General features: G+C 41.7%; 1 protein-coding gene across 1 annotated transcript in view; it reads right to left on the bottom strand.

Moving 5' to 3' along the window:
* LOC111160984 (LHFPL tetraspan subfamily member 1) overlaps positions 1–9,307 on the bottom strand; it is a 37,692-nt gene extending 28,385 nt beyond the window's left edge. The window contains exons 1-2 of the mRNA XM_022524400.1: positions 8,926–9,307; positions 568–666 (exon numbers count right to left, since the gene is read on the bottom strand). Coding sequence (XP_022380108.1) covers positions 568–666; positions 8,926–9,307 — 481 coding nt within the window. The remainder of the gene's footprint in view (positions 1–567; positions 667–8,925) is intronic.
* Between the last annotated feature and the right edge of the window lie 14,483 nt (positions 9,308–23,790).

Genomic DNA, 23,790 nt, shown 5'->3' with positions numbered 1-23,790 from the left:
TGGCAACCATAAGAGTCCAGAGGTACTTCTGTAGCCAATTCTAATACTTGACAGCTCTTGCCATTAACATACCAGTAACAATGTAACAATGCCAGTAACAATTCTCTATATTTAATTTACTTCATAATGCTTGGTGTAAACCAAATGACCTCTTGTTACATCCTTGGTAGAGAGTGAGAAGAGATACTATTGATTTATAGTTGGAAAACAGTGCCTGGGAAAGAAACAATAATAGGAACTAGGAGTTTTTCAGAGAATGACAAATCATCAGTCTCTAAGCATTTGAAATCCCCCTGTAGATAGATTTTCCCCAAACTGGTCACAGGACTCTGGGTGAAAGTGCGTAAAGAATGTGGAGAGACATAATTTAAAAAGAGGAGTTTAAGTCCTTTGTGAGTTAGTGAGGCCAAATGAATCTGGCCAAGCCACCACTTCCCACAAGCCAACATAATGACAGAGACTCAGATAAGCACCACTAGCCAGCAGAGTCCCCTCCAAGAGGTAAAGCACTTTGAAAACTAGATTCCCAAAAGAACCATCACTACCATCCTGCCCAGGCCACCTTACCTAACCGAAATTGATTGGAGACATTCCCACATGTTTGCATTATCTCCGGGCTATTCCATCCTAAGGGGTATAATGCACAGCCTGAGCTTATCAGCAGCCCTGGAAAGAAAAGCATACAAATAGGTAGAAAAATATAACATATTTTCTGTCACCCAAAATTTCTCTCTGGATTAACTTGGCTCAACTTCTGCCTCTTCTGTTCAGAGTTTACCTTTCCTCTTTAACCCTAAATGTCTATGACACTACCAACTCAACAGAATTTCTTTGCCACGCCATAAGCAGTGAGTTGAAGTAGATAATAGAGGGAACAACTTATGAAGGGCAGTGTTGGGAATTGAGACAGGCCAGTATACTTTTTACAGCCCAAATATTTTTGACAATAACTTATAACACTAAGTTGGCCTTCCCAGTCCGACTCCTCTTCTATCTTGGTCTGATTTTCAAAGAATAACAATGTAGAGACTGCTACTCTTTCCTAAAATTCAGCTTTTTCTAAGAGTCAAATAGGTCCCTGTTAGTCGAAGGTAGGTCATGATTTCTATCACTTGGAATCACTTCTATCTCAGCTGCCAGACTGAGATCTAGAGAAAGCATACACATTGGGTAGGCTTCTCCTGGTGAGGAAGGCACCACACTCCCTCTTCCAGAAATACTTTCTTATTCTGAGAAATCATTCCAGCTTTATGCTAAGCATTTCTCCTTTATTTGGATTCTAATGCTTTTCACTGCACCCCTTGTCTTCATGTCCATTTTGTTTAGGTTATTTGGTCACTAGAGAGAAACTGTGGGATCTTGGTGATAACCTTACTCTTCCAACAAAAGGTACGTCTGGTTCTGCTTGCTGACACTGCCTTCCAAGGGCAAGTGCCTCATCCCCAGCTCTTGCTTACTGCCTAGGTTTACCTTTTATAACCTACAACCCGCCCCCCCAACCCTGCCGCATGCCTTTGGTGACAGTGGGTTGGGCTAAGCATTGGCACTGGACACAAAAGTGACAAAATTCATTGGCTGGCCAGTGAAAGCTGACATCATAACCTGGCATGAAGAGAAGAGTTGGGCCAGATTCTTCTTTCTGGAAATTTTAATCAAGAAACAGAGATGCTGAGCTAGTTAGCAGATAGAATAGAAGTTAGAGGAAAAACACCAAGAGGTACAATCAAGTCTGTGTCAAGCTGAAGCCAAGTTCAATTCAAAGTTATGGACAGATGTCAATTCTGAGGAAGCTGAGTGAACTGATTGCTAGAGAAAGAGGATACAGTGGCATGAAGCAGATACACCGTGATTAAAAACTCCATACTCCCACTGAAAGAGCTACAGAAAATCCAGTCCTTCCCAATGGCTTTCCAGTTCCACTTTCCTTGTGTTATGATAAACTCCATTTTAGTGAAAGAACTCAAGTGAGTCTCTCCTACTAGCAACAAAGAGAGCCTAATAACAAGAACACTATACTTGGGTACTATACCAAAGTTTATGGGAAAGTGATATGCCACGAATATAAATGCAGAAACTAGCACATAACACAGAACCTCCACAGAGCAAGTGTTTGATCAGTGATGAATGAACGGCATATTTAGAGGTTCCAGAGCTCCAGGGCTCAGCTGGACAGTGAAAGGCAGAATATTCCAGAGACTGCTGGCCTCCCCTCCACCTCTCTTTCCCCACTGAGGAAGATTCCATATACACTCTGAGAAGCTAATAAGCGCACTTTGTCTTAAGATGAATCCTTTTGGAAGAAGATCACAAAGTACTCTAAGCTTGTCTGCAACATGGCAACCAGCTTTTCTCACTATTCCATGAGTCCAGAGAAAAAGATGAGGGCCTTAAGAAATAGCAAGAAAGGTTTATCTAGGGGTGCCTGTGTGGCTCAGTCAGTTAAGTGTCTGCTTTTAGCTCAGGTCATGTTCCCAGGGTCCTGGGATTGAGCCCTGCATCTGAACAGGAAGCCTGCTTCTCTCTCTCCCTCTGCCCCTCCCCCTGCTTGTGCTCTCTTCCTTGCTCTCTCAAATAAATAAATAAAAATGTTTTTTTTTTTTTTAAAAGAAAGGTTTAAATAGGATAACAGTGATAACTTTCTGACAGTGAGAGAGGGTTTAGAAACTAAAAGAATGACCAATTAAGGCTAGAAATTCCCTTCAGTGGAATGCTTAAAATTAGAAGGCATTCTTATCTGTCTCATAGTCTTAAAGGAAATGAAACTGGTCACTCAAAGACTTTTCTAGGCTCTGGAATTTATCCATTGACAATGGAACAACACTCCTATTTGTTTAGGGCTTCCTTTGTTTGCTTGTTTGTACCACAGATAAACTGAAATCCTGAGAGATGAGGAGGTATGAGCCAGAATATGGAACCCAGAGTACGCACAGTGGGTTAAGGACAAAATTGGAAATGAAATCTAAGCCTTTTCCTGCTTCTAGTATATATATCCTTTGAGGGAAGAGTTACTAAAAAGTGAGCTTTTCCACACAAACTAGGAAGAAAAGAACATAAGTTCATAAAAGAACAGCAGTTCTGCTTTCCAACCTCCACATTCAGAACCCTGGGACTGGCATGAACTCTGATTTCTCAAGCATGTATTCCTGCTGGCCAAGTGTCTGTCTCAACATGGCAAGGGGAACCTTCTACTTTCCTCAGCCCTCTCTTGTTCCTCAGACCTTACCATGTTGAGGAGCTCAGGTCAGGTTAAGGAGGAATTACCTCCTCCAGGAAGCCTTTCTCACTAGCCCCAAGGTCCCACCTCCAGTCTAAGTTACATATTCCTTCTTTTTGTTCCCACAGCACCCTGTGCTTAATCCTGTGATTAAAATATCCTGAGATATATATGCTTCACAACTGACTGAGGTCTGCTTCCCTTACTAACGTGTGTGTTCTTGGAAGGGAGGAACACTTGGCACCTGGTATGTAATAGGTGTCCAATAAATGCATCTCTTTCAGAGTATGTTATGTGTACCTGACAGACAGCTTCCTTTGCCCATGCTACCCAAGGGGGAAGCCTTCTGAAGGTATCTTCATAGCAGGGATGGGAGATCATCCTAGACACCAGATACAGACATAGAATCTTAGAGAGAGAAAGGCCTCTGGAGTTTACCTACTCCAATTTGTCCCCATTACAGATGTGGATATTGAGACCAGAGAGGGAAAGAGATTTACCTATGGTCACATTGCCAGTTACTGACAACAGTTTTTCCCACTAATCAGAGTGATCATCAACCCTTACAAGCTCTGCTGTTCTGGAGATGGGTATCCAGAAATGACCACTTTTTGACAACAATATCTCTAGCAAGCCCTAGGAATCTTATAGGTGTTCCATCCAGAGAGACAACACAACACAATGACTTCAGAGAACAATATCGTATTCTATACTTGAAAGTCATTAAAAGAATAGATCTTTAATGTTCTCACCACACACACACAAAAAAAACATAATGATGTGAGGTGATGGATGTGTCATCTAACCTTATTATGGTCATCATTTCACAATATATATGCATATCCAATCATCCCATTGTACACCTTAAACTTACAGGGTGTTGTATGTCAATTATATTTTAATAAGATGGAAAAAAAAAAGAGAACGGGTTCTGTAGTCAGTCTAGATTTAAGTTCAAATTCCAACTCTGCCACCTAGAGTCTGTATGTGACTTTTGGCAAGTCACTTAATCTCTCTGTGCCTCATTTATCTTGACTTTAAAATGAGAATATAGTACTCCATCTTATAGGGCTGTTTCAAGAAATAATACTTAGAAAGTGCTTAGCATATAGAAAGTGTTCGACAAAAAAATTATTTTCATTAAACAGCAGCCTCTCCCTATGACTCCTCTCTCACTTTCCACCTATTTTCTCCATGCTAATTTCTTCCTCACCTCTTTGTCCTCATAAAAAATACAGCTGAAAAGTCAAATGCTCAACAAGGCTCGATTCAAAAGCTTCCTGGCTGGAGTTGTTATCTTGCAATATTTTGCAGGCATCAAGCCAGAGACTAGAAATCTTGGCCAGGCATGTGTTCTGCCCCAGTGCGTGTGGCCCCAAGCTCTACCCAACCAGTCCTCCTACTCTTCCCATTCCCTATCCTCCTTCCTGCCTTTTAGATAGATGAGTGCAGTAGGTTGTACACACGCTTCATGGAGACGTTTGACTTGTAACTGATAGCTGATTCCATCACATTTGCTCATAGCTGGAGAAAGATGTGTCCTGGGAGACATATTTTAAAAATGAACTCACAAGGTAACTTATCCTCAGTTATGTTTGTTTCCAAAAGTTCTCATCAATTTGGGATTCTGAAGATGAGCTTCAAATAGAAAGGCAGAAGTCATTTGCCAGTGCCAGGCCTTGCCATCTTCTGGAAGAGTGGGGCTTATTAAAAAATGTTGATTCTTGGGCCTCAGCCATAGATATTTGATTCAGTAACTGTAGCCTAGGAATATGCATTTCAAAAGCACCCTAGTGATGCTGATGCATCTGGTTCTGGTACCAACACTTAAGATAAACACCACTAAAAATATGAAGAACAGCAGCTCTGATGGCAGAGAAAACTAGTTTAAATACCAGCCCTGCCACATATGACCTGTAGCCCTGACTCCAACTTCTCTAGGTGCTGTTGCTAATTCCTGGACTTATTACCTCTCCAACCACGTATGTCCCCTGGTTCAGCTAGGTACTTTCTTATTCTCATCTGCCTCTAGAAAGGGTATGTTATTATACTTATTTCCCTACTATACAGTGACCAATTGGGCTGCCATCTTGCTTCCCTTCAAGTTTTCTTTCTACAAGAATCCCCTATTGCAAAATGTACCAAATGTCCTCCCCAAACATGGTTGCTATGGCTAGAATTCACTTCTCTGATCAAGCAGAGGACTGGAGTTAAACACTTTACTCTGTTTCGCCTCAAACCTTCAGACTCACCTTCTTGGATGAACTTGGAACCCTCCTTGAAGCTACTTCTCAGCTACAGTCAACCTTCTCCTGATAAACTCCTCCTAACTGCACATTCTCCATTAGGTAGATGCCAACCTTCCCCTGATACCAGAATTACTACTTCGCCACATCCCAACAGTTGTATAAACTCCTCCTAACTGCACATTCTCCATTAGGTAGATGGTAAATCTTTGTCTCTGGGCAGAGAAAGCCCTCTCCCTGGGCGCTATCGACCCCCTTCCCCCCCCCCCCCAGCCATTCATAAGTACAAATACTGAGTGTGCAATCATTTTGTTATACTCTCCACCAAATATCTGTTTACAGACAGAGATGGAAGAAAAGGGAATTCTAGAAAAAAGCAACACTATGAATGAAACTGAGCAGAGGCTCTCAAATTTTAGCGTGTACTGGAATCATGCTGGAGAATGATAAATAACAAATCAAAGACAGTAGTTACCTTTGCTGTAGGAACAAGGGACCGTGATCAGGATATGAAGGCGACTATAACTGTATTGGTAATATTCCATTTCTTAAGCTGAGTGGTACATACCACTGAACTATTTTATACTATATTTTAAAAAATAAATCAGTCTGAAAGGCTGTGTAAAATACAAAGTGGAAGGCATCAGTTCTGATTCAGTAGGCTTAGAATGGCACTAACAAGCACCAGGTAATTCTTACACAGGTGTTTCATGGACCACTCTGAAAAACATTGTGATAGCATTTCATCTTCAAGGGGGAAAGGAAAAATCAATACTACCAGTGCATAAAGCTCAGGGCCGAGATTCAGGAGCCCTGACCCATCTTCTCTGCTCTGTTCCAATTTGCTACACAAATATTTGCTACTTAATTCTTTAAATACTATTTTCCCAAACAGAAAGCCACTTTTATCCTTGTTTAGCATGGTAAGGATAAATGAAATGATGCCAGTGAAACTTTGAAGGATTGTCCTGGAAATGCATTGTTTCCAGAGAAGATAATGGTTTTTAGAAAAATAGTTCCCTTTCCTTGATTCAGGTCCTCAGCGATCTGTCTCCAGTGGCAATTTTCATTGAGCTTGAAGCATATAGCATTAGGACTGTGCATGGAAAAAAAAACACTGGTGCTTGTCTGGATATGTTGAATTCTATCTCCTTAAAGAAAAAAAAATGTCCAGGGTGATGGTTCTCACTTAAGTTGAAGAAAGGGAACACAGCGTACACATCAGAGTCACTGGGGAGATTTTTCAAAACACCAGACTTCCACCTGTTCCTATGTATATCAGAATGGGAAAGAGGATGGGAGAGATGGGGAGTCCACATTTTTTAAGCACTCCAGGTGATCCTGATACATTCCATGCTCTAGAAAGTTTCCTGGCCTCCCTCAAGTAACTCAATCCAAGATCTTCCACTTTTTCCTGCCAAGAAGTTCCTTATATTTACTTCTCAACTATTTCTTCTTTGTTTAGCTCTTACCGAAGATAGAGAACAATTCACAAGCATCTTGCATATGTATACACAGGGGAATGTGAATAATGACCTTGTTCGCAGGGACTAGGGGCCAGCTGGTTGGAAACCTCAGCATCCCCAGGGTTGAAATAATCTCCTGGCCAGATGTTTCCTTCACCGGTTGGAGCAGGGCATGAAGGTCCCAGTGGAAGGCTCTCTGGACCCTAGGCTTGGCCAGCTGGATCAGCTGCAGGTGGAGCAAATGGGACCCAAGGGCCCCATCAGGTCACCTTGCTAAGTCTGACTCAGGCCAGCAGCTCTTTATTTCTTCCTGTCTCTCTCACTTCCCACCGTTCATCTCTGTGGGCAGCTGCCAAACTGGGGAACAAGAGTCAGGAGGGGGAGGAGGTTGTTCTTAATGGATACTCCATCTCTTCAGTGGTTTGGGGTCTGGCAGAGATAAACCAGACCTAAAACAAATTGGCTCCACCCACTAATGTATTTCAGTTAATGCACTAGCTGCCGAGAAGCTGCCAGGCCTGGAGCAACAAAAATCAATCCCCCTCAGCTGAACAACAAGCTTAAACTTAACCCCCACAGTCCCTTCTCTTGTGTCTTTTATCCATGGTGCTAAACATGCTGTTCAGGTTTAGCTTCCTGACACTGGCAGAGTGTATCTCTAAGAGGTCAGATCCAAGGTCTTTGAAGACCCTTGGGTTATGATCATGTGCCAAGGGGCTCCTAGAAAATATGATACATCCAAGCAGTCTTCACCATTCCCTCACATCTGATATAAACGTGACAGGCACCAGTTTCTATAAAGGTGGTAGGAATGACACTTATTTGGCTGGTGTTACAGATGGGGAAACTGTTAGAATTTAGCAACCTGCCCAATATCATTCACATATCCAGGGATAAACCTTGCACTGCCATGCGTTGGATTTTGACTCCTTCCATGACTACTGTCAAATGGCGTTTTATTCTTGAACTTTAAAATCCCTCCTCTAAGTGTAAATACTGTGGCCATGTTCCTATGAGCATGAGTCAATGGGGAATCATTCTATAAGGGGAAACATATGAGATGAAAAGGGTGCTGATGTTTTTATTTCCTCTGTATGACACCTATCACTCAGCCAAAGTACCTCCTCATTCAGTCTATGAGTGTCTAAAGCTCCATGACCTACCCACATATCTCCTCAAGAATTTCCTTTGATTTTCCCGACCTAGGAAGTGGGACAAACTAAAATGTATCATATGGAGAATGGCAAGGGTTTCATAAATGTCTCAGTCAAGCCCAAGCAAGCTGGGAACAGAAGCCACTGTTAACGGTTGGAGTCTGATGGAAGCTGTTGCTACTGGCCTTCTGATTTCTACCAGTTAGTCCCTCCTCACTCTCTGCTGGCAACTCTTAGAAATTCAAATGAAGCTAAGTTGCCACTCTCAAATCAGAAAAGGGCTCAGGGTGAGAGACTGCTAATGGCTACCAGACAGGGCTAGCCATAGATAGATATAGGCCAAATAAGCAGTCACTACAGTCTGTCTGGTACCTAGCATTTCACTTTTAGAGCTGTATTTCTTTGGTGAGGATCATACATCAAACTTGTTAGTAATTAGCACTTGTGTCTACATGTTTATCAGATCACTGTCCTCTGAGATAACTACCAGAGGTCAAGGCTTTTAGATACCAAGTATATTTAGAGTACACATTGTTATCCCTGGAAAGTGGACCTGGATAATATCATTAAATGGGCACTATTCAGGCAGAAGAAGGTGATGAAATGGAGGGCTAACAAACCAGATATCAACTTTGCTGCCAGTCAATTTTGCTACGAATAAAGTCTTGGTGTAGATGGCAGTTTAGGGAGTCCTAGGCTGGGTGTTTCAAAGGAGTTCCCATTCATAGCCTTTGGGTTGGGTAAAGGGGAGGGGCTGAGAGTGGATTTCTCCATAAAGAAACACTTCCCACCCCAACCCCCACTGCCAAGCTCCACAACCTACCCAACCCCCACAACAGTCTTACCTCCCACGAACTGTGCTGCTCCCATGCAACGTCCCATCATTCTGGAGATGAGCTCCTCCATGCAGCAGCCCAGGACAGCAGCCAGTGCCACGAGGAGCAGCAGAGCACAGCCGGCACCTGTCACCACCGTGCACATCTGCCAGGCCAGGCTTGGGATGGCACTGAAGCTGGCATAGCGCCCACACTCTTCCACCATGATCAGACTGTGCCCCTCTCCCCGCACAGGGTAGTTGCACCTCCGGAATGTGCTGAATGACACTGGCTTCCCCAGCTGGGATCCAAAGAGCCAGTAAGGCAGGAAGTAACTGGTAGAACTGGCCACAGCAGTAACAAGGGACAGGAAGGCCCAGAGGGTCCCCACCAGTGTCAGGCTGCTCCTCATGGTCCCAGGTTTCTCTGCAGGGATGGGGAGATGAGTTGGGTCATAGCACCAAATGCAGAAAGTTAGCATGTAGGCTCCATTGGCCTATTTTTCATCTGGCTAGCCAGTCCTAGGGCTTGTTTATGGACAACTTGGTCTTTGCCTTTGGATAAGATCATTCTTTCGAGGCCCATATAGGTCCTTCTGGGATTCTGCTTTCCAGCACTTTTCCCATCTTCCCTTCCTCCCACCTGATTCAGAGTTCTAGGGTCTCTAGGCTGCAATAGAAGAACCATAGAAGTGAATTAGTGACTCTTCGGCCAACTCAAATGCAGCCTAATTAGTCAGCTTTCAACTAACTCTTGACATCTATCTAGCATGAAATGAGTGGTAGGAGCTGAAACTGGAATGAAACCAAGGCAGCCCAGAGAATCGTCAGCTTCCAGTGGAATGGCCTTGCTGTCCTGGGAACCTGGAAGAAGATGATATCTCAAAGGGGTCAGAAACCAAGTTGTTTTCAGAGAATAAAGGAAGAAGGAAGGAAGAAGAAGGAAGACAACTTACGGGGCTGCCCCTCCTACAAGACAGAAGAGGGAAGGAGAGCTCACTCTGGAGTTACAGGATGTGTCCATGGGACCTATGTAGGATATCCAGTAGTGCATCATATGAACTGTACACAGGGTTGTAATGTTTAGAATAAAACAAGGGGTGTCTGTCTCACACCCCATGGTTGTCATTGAGTGAGCACTGTTCAGTCACTTTTTCCCCAAAAACAATATGGGATGCAACTTTCCAAGCAGTGAGGGTTGTTTAACTCTAGATGGGCTACTAAGAAAACCTGCCTCATCCTTCACTCAATATAGTCAGGAAAGCTTCTCCTCTCTCTGAAATGGATCAAGTACCCCCTGCCTGGCAATAGGAACATACATATGTAACTGTAAGGACCTTTCAAGGTGCCTTCTGGAACAAGTAATCTCAGATTCAAGATGCTGAGTTTTTTCAGATCTAATCTCAGCCCAGCTCACAAATGGCTTTCACAGACCCCTCTGTTGATAATCAACCACTTCCCTCCCAACTCCATTAATCTGCCATTGCTTTCTGGCCTCAATTAGGGCAGAGACCACACTGTAGCTTGATGACAGCACCATGAATGTCTCCAGCAGGCAGATGGTGGAGTATATTTCAGAAACTTCTCCATGATTCATCACCGTTGCTTAAAGCTACAGGTGGTGGGAGAAAGGTTCAGCAGTGGGGACACAAGGTAAGGGGAATACAGGCACTAGGTGTATGGGGCTACCATACTGCCAGTTTAGGACGTTGTCAGGAACAAACAGCAGTTATACTCAGGGTCTTGGGGACTATGCCCAGCTGTGGACATTTTCACAAACACCATTAAACAACACCTGGCACAGAGTAGACACTCCAACTCATGTTTGTCTAATGAAACCCATTTCATAGAAGCAGCCAGTTTCCAGGCTGGCAAGGACTGTAATGAATCACCTAATTCAACCTTCTTGTTTTACATATGGGGCACATGGCCCAGTAAAGGGGGAACTCATTTCCCCCAAGTCATAGAATAAGTCAGCAAGCAGCAAAACCGGAATAAGAAATCCGATCTGCAGATTCCTGGGTGAGTACTTACCTACTACATAGTACTAACACCCCTCCCCCAACACTTTGCAGACTGGAATCCAAAGAGGAAGTGATTTACCCAAGGGTAAAGGGCTAGTGAGGTACACTGGCCAGACTGGAGCCCAGTTATTTGATTCTTAGCATAATGTTCTGTTTTCAGTCTACCACAATTCCCCTCCTGAAACATATGTATTGTGTGCTATGTGTTTTGTGCAGGAAGAGAGAAGGGATCATAAATTGCAGGTGCTTACTTTGGAATGCCAGGGCCTGGGAAGAAAGTGCCCTGAGCTGGGCCCCTGGGAATGAGGTTTTGTACCCAAGGCGGGTACAAAAGACCCTCTCTGTTTGGTAAAAAATAAAATAAAATAAAAAGTCACCTCCAATTTACAAATGAGCAACAGTGAGGGTCAGAAAGCTAAGTGACTTGCCCAAGGTTGCACAGTAATTTACTGGAACAGCCATTACTTCCCACTTCTCATTCACCCACCACCTTTCCCCCATGTTCTCCTTTATCACCCCAGTAGTATTACAGTTAAAAGCCTCTGTGGTTTCCCAGCCAGAACTTGAAAAAAATGTTTAAGAATGGGGAAAGAATTAGAAATGCAAACTGGGAAGGTAGGAGGAAGACCGCTTTCTCTAAGCAGTGTGTAAACCAGTAGAATAAGAGCATTAGCTGTTTCAAGCTCAGCAACTCTAGTCAGAACCAACACCATATGTTGCCCATAAACGTCATCACTTTAAGATCAAAAGTCTCGGTATGACAACCAGTAGAAGGGCAGATAATTTAAGGTGGAGAAAGAAACTGTATCATTGAGTGGTATCTAGGCTATACTAGAAATAAAAGGTGGGGGTCTGACATTAGATTATCATCATCTGGGGGCACCCAGGTGGCTCAGCCGCCTAAGTGTCTGACTCTTGATTTTGGCTCAGGTCATGATCTCAGGATTGTGAGATCAAGCCCTGTACCCAGCTCCATGCTCAGTGCAGAGTTTGCTGGAGGTTCTCTCTCTCTCCCCACCCCAGCCCTTCCCCCACTCATGTGTGCACATGCACACACGCAGGTTCTTTCTCTCACAAATAAATAAATAAAATCTTTATTTTGAGAGAGAGGACAGTGTGCAGGCATGGCGAGGAGGGGGGTGACCATATCTCTTCAGAGATAACGGTCATCATTCTAACACAGAAGAAAAGGGAGAGAGAGAATCTCAAGCAGACTACACACTGAGTGTGGAGCTGGATGCAGAGCTTGATCCCACGACATGGAGATCATGACCTGAGCTGAAACCAGAAGTTAGATGCTTAACCAACTGAGCCATCCAGATGCTCCAATAAATAAAATCTTTTATTATTTTTTTAAATTGTTTAAAAAAAGATTATCATAATCTGTAACAAATAAGGATGTTTAAAAAAAACTACAATACTACCAACCACTGTCACTATAATTTTATTTTTAAAATGGAATTTTGAAGCCAAGTTGTAGGAAGGCAGAATCACAAAATCCAGTTTAAATTACATATGCTAAGCTTTAGAGAAACTCATCAGCTTTCAGAATTTAAATACTTTTAATTTCAGGAAAGACCCATTGTCCTTATTTCACTGAGGACTAGGACAACCAATCATGCCAGTTCTCCTGGAACTGAGGGATTTCCTGGGATGTGGGACTTACAGTGACAAAACTAGGAAAGTTAGTCACCCTCTTTAGGACTAAAGGTGTGGTGAGCCAGCACTGTCCGTGGACAACAAGCTGAGAATCACTGCCACAGATAATTCTCTAATGTTCTCTTCCCAGGACTCAAAAAATATGAAGTTAAAAGTGACCATGGCATTAAACAATGGAGAGATGAAGCCTATGTATTCTGAATGTAAACCTCTCTGAATCATAGATGTTACCTCATGCAGTCAAGGAAGAGAACTCAGAGATCCAATTGCTCAATGTTTTCTGAGCATAGAATAAACCCCAACCCAGCTTCACCTGTGGCTGTTCAGGGAGGCATTGGGCCATGTGGAGTCTATGCAAGCACACTGCTACGTGTTCACATGTGCCAGACAAGGAGGTACATTCAGGAAAACACTTTTAGTTCCTGTGTTGCTTGCAGTGGATGTCCACCCATGACACTCTTCCAAAGCAATCCAAGTTCAATCCCAGGAACTAGCCAAGTCTCTTTGCACTCACATAAATAAAAATCATGCACAGTGCTATACTTCATTCTATCTTTATTCTTCCTGTATATGTCATGTATGCAATGGCTGTGTTTCCCTGTCCTGGAATTCTAACCACACAGCTACACTGGAGTTCAGAAAACAAGAACTCAACCCTGGTGCTCCTGCTAATTTGTCCAGTAACAAGACATTGATAGGATTCTTATTGACCCTCTCTCTTTAGGTGTCACTTGGTCCCTCATCCCTTCGTTTCTTCATCTCCTAAATGGGTCATGTGCCTGTTTCTGATAGTAGTTGTATAAAATGCAGTGAGTGTGGCCAGAAATTTGCGACAACCAGGGTGGAAGCATGAAGTGTGCTCTGTATTTACTGTCCATACTGAAGGCTAATGCTCACTAATCTTTAGAGAGATGATCATCATTCTAATGCAGACTCATGGGTAGGAATCACTTCAACCTTTTGAGGCAAGAAAACCACCTAAGCCATACATGTCAAATGGTTATCTATATTGCTTTTAAAGAACTCCAGAGAAGGGAACTCTGATTTTTCTCAGTATGTTAACAACTCTCACTGTCAATAAATAATTCATTTTGTCTCATTTGAAACCTTCTGTGCTGTAACATAAGGTTAATTTCTTTGGTTGCATCCTCAGAGAGAATGGAGAAGAGCTTGGCTGGTCTTCCAGATGAGAGCCCTTAACTCTGATTGCTGGGAGCTTACCTTTAGCCCTCTTCCCCCTAAAATGAGCATTCTACCTCTCTCTGTGGTGTCTCATTGTCATGTCTTTAATTATTTGTTTTCACCTTTTCACTCTCATGTGTATGTACTCATACATAGGCACTTAGTATCAAATGAAACTGAAAAAACTGTTGTTATTATTTTCTGGGTGGAGGAAAAGTCCTTCCTTTATCTCATTTTCTCCCCAGTCCTCACAGACAAAGACTCAAATACTTTTGTCCCTATTTGAGCTTGTCATACAACTTTTGAGTTAAGGAAAGCACTATCTTACCAAAGGTAACAGGGTCCAGGCAAAGCACCCAGTGAGTTAATGACCAGAATATGAAGTGGTCAGAAAGGGCGTTTCTGACTTGCAGCTGCTAAGGAAAACATGGTTGCAAGACTATTGGTTTCAGACTGGTCTGTGAGGAGTGGCTTTGTTGGCACTGGTGTTGGCAAAGGAATATGAACAGGCCTTTCTCCTCATGCCCCCCAGATGGTGTGCATTGCCTACCTGCCAACCCTGTTACAAACACATCATATGCAGTGTTGAGACTTTTGTACGAAATGAGCAAGATACACAGGCATATTCTTCTAGTGGTAAATAGGGCTACACTCTAGAGACATGTCTTTGCCCAACATAATTCTTTGTATCGAGTTGGATATATAAGCACCCTGAACCTGAACATTCTAGATCTTTCTACTTCAGACACAGCTCCAAGCATTTATCTCCTTATTTCCTGCCACCTGAGTCCTTCAGGAATTATTCCTCCTCTGTATATCTCTGCAATGGGAGTGACTCCAAGTCCTCCTATGCCTGAAAGCATCACATGATGCAGTTACTACAAGGGCTTTATTTCCCATTTGTGTAATTGATATATCAAAAAAATGCACACATTTAGCACATACATCTCAATGAATTTGGATATATGTTAATATTTGTAACACCATCACCACAATCAAGTTAATAAAACATATTCATAACCTTCAAAAATTCCTTGTATTGGTTTGTGTGTGTGTCTTTGTAAAGAATACAAGGTGAGATCTATCCTCTTCATTTATCTCAAAGTGCACAACACTGTACTGTTAACTTTAGGCACAAAGATATATGGAAGATCTCTAGAATTTACTCATCTAGCATCTGAAACTTTACACACATGGAGCAACAAGTCCCTATTCCCCGCTCCCACCAGTCCCTGGCACCGCTATTCTACTCTGCTTTTAATGTCTCCCTTTTGACCTAAGCCTTGTCTTTCAAATTCCTCAGCTGTCATGCTTGCTGATCTCTTTCTTTTTTTTTTAAAGATTTTATTTATTTATTTGACAGAGAGAGATCACAAGCAGGCAGAGAGAGAGGAGGAAGCAGCCTCCCTGCTGAGCAGAGAGCCCGATGCGGGGCTCGATCCCAGGACCCTGAGATCATGACCCGAGCCGAAGGCAGCGGCTTAACCCACTGAGCCACCCAGGCGCCCCTGCTGATCTCTTTCTAAGCCTTCTCTCTTCTTCTCTCCTCTTTTATTCTGGAAATAAAAAGATTAGCAAAACTAGCTATTTGGTTTATTTATTTATTTGCATCTGAGATGTTCACAAACAGGTAAGGCAGTTGAAGGCAGGAAATTAGAGAGTACATGGAGACAGAAAACCAACTTAATCACTGAAAACCTAGAAGGCTATTACTGAATAATCAATTTGGCCATTCAGAGAGAGAACCTTACAAAGATCCTCCATGTCAGGTCCTGGGCTATTCCCTTTCTCTAGAGTTGGAGGTTGAAAGGGTGGGAATTGGAATGATTTCCCTAAATTTCATATGAACACCTCCTTTTCCTGCAAAAAAGTTGTGCTTACTGAGCTCCCCATTTGTCTTCTGCTTTGATGAGGTGCCAATTAGAACTCTTTGTCCCAGTTCTTATTCTGACTAGACAGATGCCACTACCATCAGCGATCAGTTGGTCAGCTTGGAGTCCCATTCACCAGTTAGAAACCATTCCTACCAGCCTGCTCTGGCAAGACACTGTTAAGCCTTATCAACAGTGGGCTAACTCGTACTGTATCTCTCTACACCCTTAGTTTCATGGTCCCATCCTTGCTGCTGTTGCCCAGTAGACCCTCTACCTATTGCCTTAATAGGGAATAGAATGCCACCACAGCTGACCACTTCCATTCAGTGAACCTGGACAGTATAGGAGGAAGGTGGGCTAGATGCTTCACCAACCACTTTGGCAGACATGAGAAGCAGTGTGGTATATTAAGAGCATTTCTCAAAATGATGGCCCCAACCCCTCTGCAATAGAAGCACCCTCAGTGCTTGTTTAAAATGCACACTATGACTCTCCTTCTCAGAGTCACTGAATCACAATTCATGAGATTTGCATTTTTAAAAAATTTCTCAATTGACTGGAAACTGATGATTGAGAAATATCATTTTAGTGGAAAAGGGTCCAGGTTTTGGATTCAGATCTAAGATCAGGTCCTGAGGTCTTCCCCTTATAGGTTACATGAACTTGAGAGGATCACTTAAAACCTCACGGTTTCAGTTTTATCTATAAAATGGAGATGATTAAACATAGTTCAAGTGAAATGACATCTGTGGTACACCTAACACTAGGCTGGGTGCTCATTATTCTTCCCTCTACTGGAAAAGATTCCATTCCACCATAAGTAATAGAGAAGACTTGAAGTCTCCCAAGAAGCCGAACATCACCACAAAATGGAACCATTGGGCCCAATGTTCTTTTCGAGAATGGATTTATAGTCAAACTATTTCGGGTTTTTCTGTAAATCATCATGCTTGGCACATAGTAGGAACTCATAAATATTTACGGAGTGAATACAATCTTTTGTTTCCAGCCCGACTGAATGACTTCAACATCTGCATTTCAGTTTAACCCCATCACCCCATTTTGGTCCCGTAATCCCAATTTAGGCAATTCTAAGAGACCAACCCAGCGCACCAGCAAACCGGATCCTCTCTTTTTTCTATAGATGTCCCAAGCAAAATCCTTCCCTCTGCTCCCAGAGACATGCACTTCCTCTCCTCAAGTTACCAACTCTCCTGGGAAAATCAACTGACAGTTAACCCTTAGGTCCTCAAACCCTGTCAATAGGAAATAGGAATCCAGCCCAGATTCCTCATACCCTCTATGCAAACAACAGGCTATGAGGGAGTAAAAATGCACAAGGCCCTCTTTGGGAAGAAAACAGCTTCTCTGAGCTATGAGATGAAAGTACAGGAAGCCTGAGAAAGGAAAGGGAGAAGAGGGGCTGAGCGCGGGGACAGCAAAAGCAGTTTCTTAGCCAGCTGTTTCCATTGCATTTGGCCCAAGTTGCAAATTTACCTTCTGACCACGAAAGCTGATTGACTTGTTCCCTTTCTTCAGACTCAGATCTGAGAAACAACTTCTCCTTACAGCTTGTCAAAGAAGGGGATGGGAATCCCAGCTGCTCTTTGCAGTGATGCCTGAAAACCTTGCTTTACCTTTGGGAGAGAGGGGCGGAGTCCAACCTAATGGGAATTAACTCCAAACATGCTGGAGGCTTGAAATCCAGCCTCAGACATGCAGACACTTGAGTAGCTTGGCTGGCACAGAGTTCCCCACCTCCATCCTCACAGCTGCCAAATCAGCTGTGTGTATGTGTGTGCGTGTGTGTGTGTGTGTGTGTACACGCACGCACACGCTCCCATGTTACAACTGCATATCTGTCTCACTTCCTCATCTGCTGCTCACGTGTCTGCGGAAGAATAGAGGTTCTCCCTAACTTTCCTTAAAAGCCCTAAATAATCTCCACCATATACATTAGGCAGCAGACCTAAGTGACTGGAAATGACAGAAAACATGCCTGAATGAACTAAGACAGAATAGCCTTTTTTCTCCAACTGATTTCCATTGTCTGATGCTCCAACCGTGCTATCAATGGCTCCAAGATGTAATGACTTTACATTTAAGAAACTTGAAATCACACATTGAAAAAGCTTAATAATGCCTCTTTGAAAATAACAGCACTACCAAAAGTCAGTATCTAACTTATCCCAAAGCACCAAAAACTGCTTTTGTGCTTAGAGAGATAACTGAGAAGTCTGGAGATTAATGGAGTTTGCCCAGATGCTTAGCTCCAACCTGATGTCATCTCTCCCACCTGTGAATGTCCCTGGCACTCCATATTTATTTTGAGAAACTTATCACCTTCTACCTTGTGTTAGTTTTTCACATATGTCTCATTTCCCCTCCAGGATGCCTTGTGAATAGGGAACTTTGCTAAACAAAATGAGATGGAAGGAAGAATGGTAACCAGTCTAACTTAATAGAGCCTACTAGACTGGTCCAAAGTATCTTTACTTCTATGTCCTATTTGCCCACCTAGAATGCTATAAAGGTTATCAGACCTATTTTCTGGCATTTTGTGGCAACAATTTAAAGGAGGAGAATAAATGAACTAGCAGTTTGACAGATTTATTGTATCCCAATTATTTAACGAAGTTGAAAGTTTTTCCTGCCCGCTGTGGCTACAAGTGGGCATCCTGTCTTTTATCAGTGATACAACCTTATATTCATGTACGCATTTGTCTATCTTGATACTTTCCATCAGCAGTTTTTAATCATTTTTTTCCTGCCCTAACACATTGATAAACCACATTCCTGTCTGTAATAATGGCTTACGAAGGCAGTCTCTGGGGGAGTGACAGATGACCTAGTAGGTGAAATGTCAGATTTTTGGCAGTGTGAGTCCTGAGATAAGTTTTAAAATCTCCCAGGTGGTGTCCCTTTAAGAATCACTGTTTCAGATGCAGGGCTGTATTAAGGGAAATGTTAGACCCTCTGTCATTAAAAATAAGTCAATATTAGCATACACATAATAACTGTATGAGATAGAGCTGAAAATTTTGACATAAGAAAAATAGTTTATTCCACTCTATGCATCAATAAATATTGCCCCTTGCTTAATGGTACACCTATCATTTGGAGAACTGATCATCATTTGTAACTCTAAGTAGAGATCATTTTTACTTAGCTCTTTTTATCCTTTTTTCCTTATGTTCCTAGTTCTCTTAAGTGGAATAATATGAAAACTTAAATGTATACTAAATAATGATCTAATTTATTGGGTAGAGGTCTGTTTCCTGTTCTTAGTTTAATAGTTGATAATTCTCTCAGGGAAAAAAAAAATGTTTGTATCCTGTGACTCTAGATAATTTTTCATTTAAAATGTGCTTTTCACGAAATAAGAGAGGGAGACAAACCATAAGAAACTCTTAATCACAGGAAACAAACCGAGGGTTGCTGGAGGGGAGGGAGGTAGAGGAATGGGGTGGATAAAAATTTTAAAATAAGTGAAATATGCTATTTAGCCCTACTTTTGTAAGATCATGGGGGAAGGATTGAGAAGGGAACACATATTGTAATTTATTAGAGGATAGGATGGTACATAATATTTTTAATAATGTGAAAATGGGTATTGGTCAGGGACCCAGGGAACACCTAAATTTTGCCTTTGGTCAGTGTGGAATAAGAGTTCCTGCTAAGACAAGGTATAGTGATAGATAATTCTGATATATATCCTGCCCCCATCCCAAGTTTGCAAACCATTGCTCTGTGCAATAGAATTTCTCAAGCAAAATCAACACCCTACAACATTTTGCAGTCTAGACAAAGGATCAGCAAACCAGAGGCTGTGTTACGCACCAAATCCAATAGACTGCCTGTTTTATAGTTTTATTGTCACACAGCCACAACTTACTCATTTGTGTATTATCTATGGCTGTTTTCATGCTACAACTGCAGATTTAAATAGTTGTTACAAGGATCTTATGGTCCACAAAGCCTAGAATGTTTACTATCGGACTCTTAACAGAAAAAAAAAAAAATGATGCTGACCCCTGGTTAAATCCACACTGATAGAGACATTATGTCAATTGTTAAGCGAAAGGGGTTGAAAAAGAAGGGGAATGGAGGGAAATTTTTTTAAAATGCTGCTTGCTTTCATCTTTGTTAAGGTGCCAATCAACCCTCACCAGGTTTTTAGAATCCCTGAAGTTAACCACACACTAGAGATCAGTATAAGCTAAATTTTCTTTAAGCTTATGAAAATGTATTTCTATGTTAACTATCCTTTGAACCTGTGTTTATGTTGTTAGCCAATATACCTTAACCATTTTTTTACTGACAACTTCATTGAGTTCTAAGTCACATATCAAAAGATTTACCCTTTTAAAGTGTGGAATTCGGTTTAACTATGTTCCCCAAATTGTGCAACCCATCACTACAATCTAATTCTAGAATTTTTTCCTTAACCCCAACTCATTAGCATATACTTTATTTTTGCTCTTTTGTCAGAGTTGCTTCTTTTGGGGGGGTTACTTAGGTTTTGTTTTGTTTTGTTTTGTTTTTAAGATTCCATTTATTTATTTGACAGAGAAAGAGATCACAAGTAGGCAGAGAGGGAGGCAGAGAGAGAGGGGGAAGCAGGCTCCCCACTGAGCAGAGCCCCCAATGCGGGGCTCCATCCCAGGACCTTGAGATCATGACCTGATCTGAAGACAGAGGCTTAATCACTGAGCCACCCAGGCACCTCTACTTGATTTTATTTTTAAACAAAAAAGTTTCTTTTTCTATGGGGTGCGTATTCTTTCCTAGTCTATAAGAAAGGGCCATTTATTTATAGAGGCATTTGTAGAACACCATTACCCTTGAACTTTGGAGAGTTTGCATATAAGGGCTTGTAATAAACAATGAATCTTGCAACACTACATCAAAAACTAATGATGTATTGTATGCTGACTAACATAACACAATAAAAAAAAAAAACCTGCATACTCCATGGCCTGTCGGGTTGAATATGGAAGGTATACCTTGCCTATGCTGTAGTGTCAGTTCTAGAATGAAAACCTAGAGATGAAACTTATATTTACGTTTCTATAAAAATCGAAACTGACAACTATTTTGTTGAGTTTTTTTTTAATTGTCCTCAGAGGATCAGCTGATAGTGTTAGCTAACGATGTATGTGCTCATAAATATTTAGTAACTGGATTCGGTTGGCAGGAGAGCAAGAGAGGCCTAATTTGTAGCATTCGCTTATTTCCATGGTGTAAATATTCCCACCATGGCCAACTGCAAGCTATCAACTTGAAGTCAATAAAAGTGGAGTTGGGAAGATATACATGCAGTCTACTGTCATGAGCTGGTACAAGCCAGTTCCATCACATCACTGTAGCTCAGATTTAAAGAATTATTTCAGTCTTAGTTTGTATATATTTATAAATTATATACAATATGAACCAAAATAGGGTAGTTTTCATAGTTGTTTCATATGTTACACATAGATGTCTACCCACTCTACACTGTTAGCTGGCACTAAAATATTCCCTTTTTTTTTTTTTTTTTTTTTTTGCTGTACCAACTTTTAAGCTTTTAGTGTATAATTTGTGTATTATACAGAAGTAAACCAAAGATAAATTACTTGTGAATATAGAATGACTAGAATTCATTCCTAGGGCAGTGTCCTAAAAGATTCATTGCTGCCTGCGTTAACAACTTTTGAGACAGGTTTTTTATTATATTTATAAAAGATGAAAAATAAACCAAGTTTATATATAAAAGATGAAAAATAAACCCTTTTTTACCTTGTTATTTACCAATTTTCAGTATACTTTCAGTGTGAGTTAAGCTAAATTGCATTATATTAACAACTATGAGTATCTTTCTGTGAGCATATTTATATTGAATATGAATAAATTTCTGAAAAAGAATAGAGAACGTTTTCATCAAGACATTAAATGAAACTCTTAAAAAGTCTGATATACCAGATGAGGAGGATTCATCACCCATGCTGATTGTTGCCCTCTTGGAGAAAGACAATTTGCCAACAATTACAAATCACCAACATGTACCAGGCACTGTGTTAGTTACTGGAAGCACAAGGGTTAGGAAGATAGACAGTGCCACTACCCTTATAAGTTTACGTTCTGGTCCAGCCTAAGTCACAGCAATAGGAAGCCACTGCCTGGTCTAAAGCATTATCTGCTTCATATTTGAAAATTACCTTCTCGTAAAATATAGAAATTTGTAATATTGGTATTTCCAGGTCCCACATTATTCTCAAATCTTTCTTATTCTTTCAGGAATTACCTTCCATTTACAACCTCCAAACTTCACTTTTCTTTTCCCTTTTAGCACCTGCATTCAAGGTGCCCTAATGCTGAACTAATTATGAGATAGCTTTGCCTAGGAACAGAGAAGATCCACTCTCTCATACTCCAGTTAACCAAGGTTTGACTAGAATTGTATTCCTAGTGCAGTGTCCTGAATGATGGTCCAGACAGCTGAAAGAACAAAGTCTCCTCCCAAGTCTCTCAGTAGTATCTCCTCTGGGGGCGCCTGGGTGGCTCAGTGAGCTGAGCATTCGGCTCAGGTCATGATCCCAGGGTCCTGGGATTGAGACCCGTGTCAGGCTCTCTGCTCAGTGGAGAGCCTGCCTCCCCCCCCCCCAACCTCTCTGCCTGCCTCTTTGACTACTTGTGATCTCTGTCAAATAAATAAATAAAAATCTTTTTAAAAAATAGTACCTCCTCTGTCATTCTTCCCCATTCCTCCTCTCCCACCACAAAGTCCTCAGTGTCTTTTGAAGCTTTTCTAGCACTAACACCCCTGTCTTTGCAGCCGGCCAAACAATTTGGAAGAATGACCACTGGTGGCCTAATTTTCTAAAGCACCCTAATTCTTTTCCTAGAGGGTTAGAAGAGTTTCCATGAAACAAGAGAAGCAACATTCCAGAACCAAGAAATCCTTATTATCCTTGCTTCTGCCTCCTGAAGCAAGACATGGAGATTTGTCAGTTTTGGAACCTCATTCACAAAGACTGGTTTCTAAGCATCCAGTTGGTTATCACAGCATTACTACATTTTACTGGCTTTGCTGAATGGTGTAGCCTGTCCTGCTGCTCCAAAAGACCTGGGCAACTACACTGCAGAAGGATATTAAAGGAGCTGAAAGGATGATTGTGTCTCCCGCCATCCTGTTATTGGCTAAGAGGCTGAGGGAAAATTGAGGATTATATGATAATCAAAATATGCTCAGGAAATAAGATGTAAGGCTCAGGAAATATACAACAACATTTTCCACAGGCGCAATCTGATAGGGCCAGTGGCTAGCCAGTGGAGACAGTGCTATTAGCCAGACTACTTGCCCACAAAATACCATGAAGGAACAGCTGCAGGAAGCAAGGATCACACAATAGGAAAGGCCCTGCTCTATGAACCTCAGCTTTGTTCTCTGGGTATTTGGGTGCTGGGGTAAGACCACCCCAGGGCATATTTGGACATGTGCCTAATGACCTGCAGTATGCACCATGTTTTCTTGACAGCTGTGAGTAAAATACAACTGACAGCCAAAGAACTTTGTTCTCTTGCTTTCTGGGATGTAATTCTACTTTCTTGTGACAGTAAACCCATCAGTGATTCTAAAATGCCTTCGGTCTAGAAGACCTGAACAGAAGGCTGTCATCATGGATATGTTCTGCAAATTGTGAACAAATACAGCCTAAATTTTGCTAGTAAGACTTGCTTTTTACCAAATAACTGTCCCTTAAATTTGAATAGTAAATTTGGTCCTCACACCAACCTTATGAAGTAGGCATTACCTCAATTTTCTGGGCAGAAACTGAGACTTAGAAAAGTTATATGACTTTCCCAAATCCATAGTGCTCATAGGTCTAGTAAGTGATGGATTCAGAAAATGACTTGAAGACAGAAGACAGGTTGGATGGGAAACAAAGCGGGTGGGCCCAAAAAGAGTTTGAGGGAGAGGGAGAGATGTTAGTATGATTCCTACATTTCTGCTTCGAGAACTGCAGTGAACTGCGGAGAACTATGGAGATATGCTTCATTAAGATAAGAATAAAGGCACATTGTAGTGTGATGTCCCCATACTCCTTCTCTTTAATGACAGACAGTGAAGAGCAGTAAATAACTGTTTTCAGTTTGGCTATTAGGTGAGAAGCATCT

The sequence above is a fragment of the Enhydra lutris genome, unplaced genomic scaffold, assembly GCF_002288905.1.
Source record: "Enhydra lutris kenyoni isolate GAN:26980312 unplaced genomic scaffold, ASM228890v2 scaffoldscaffold80, whole genome shotgun sequence".
Classification (NCBI taxonomy): domain Eukaryota; kingdom Metazoa; phylum Chordata; class Mammalia; order Carnivora; family Mustelidae; genus Enhydra; species Enhydra lutris.
The sequence above is the reverse complement of the archived record's forward strand: the minus strand, read 5'-3'. Positions and strand labels throughout refer to the sequence as shown.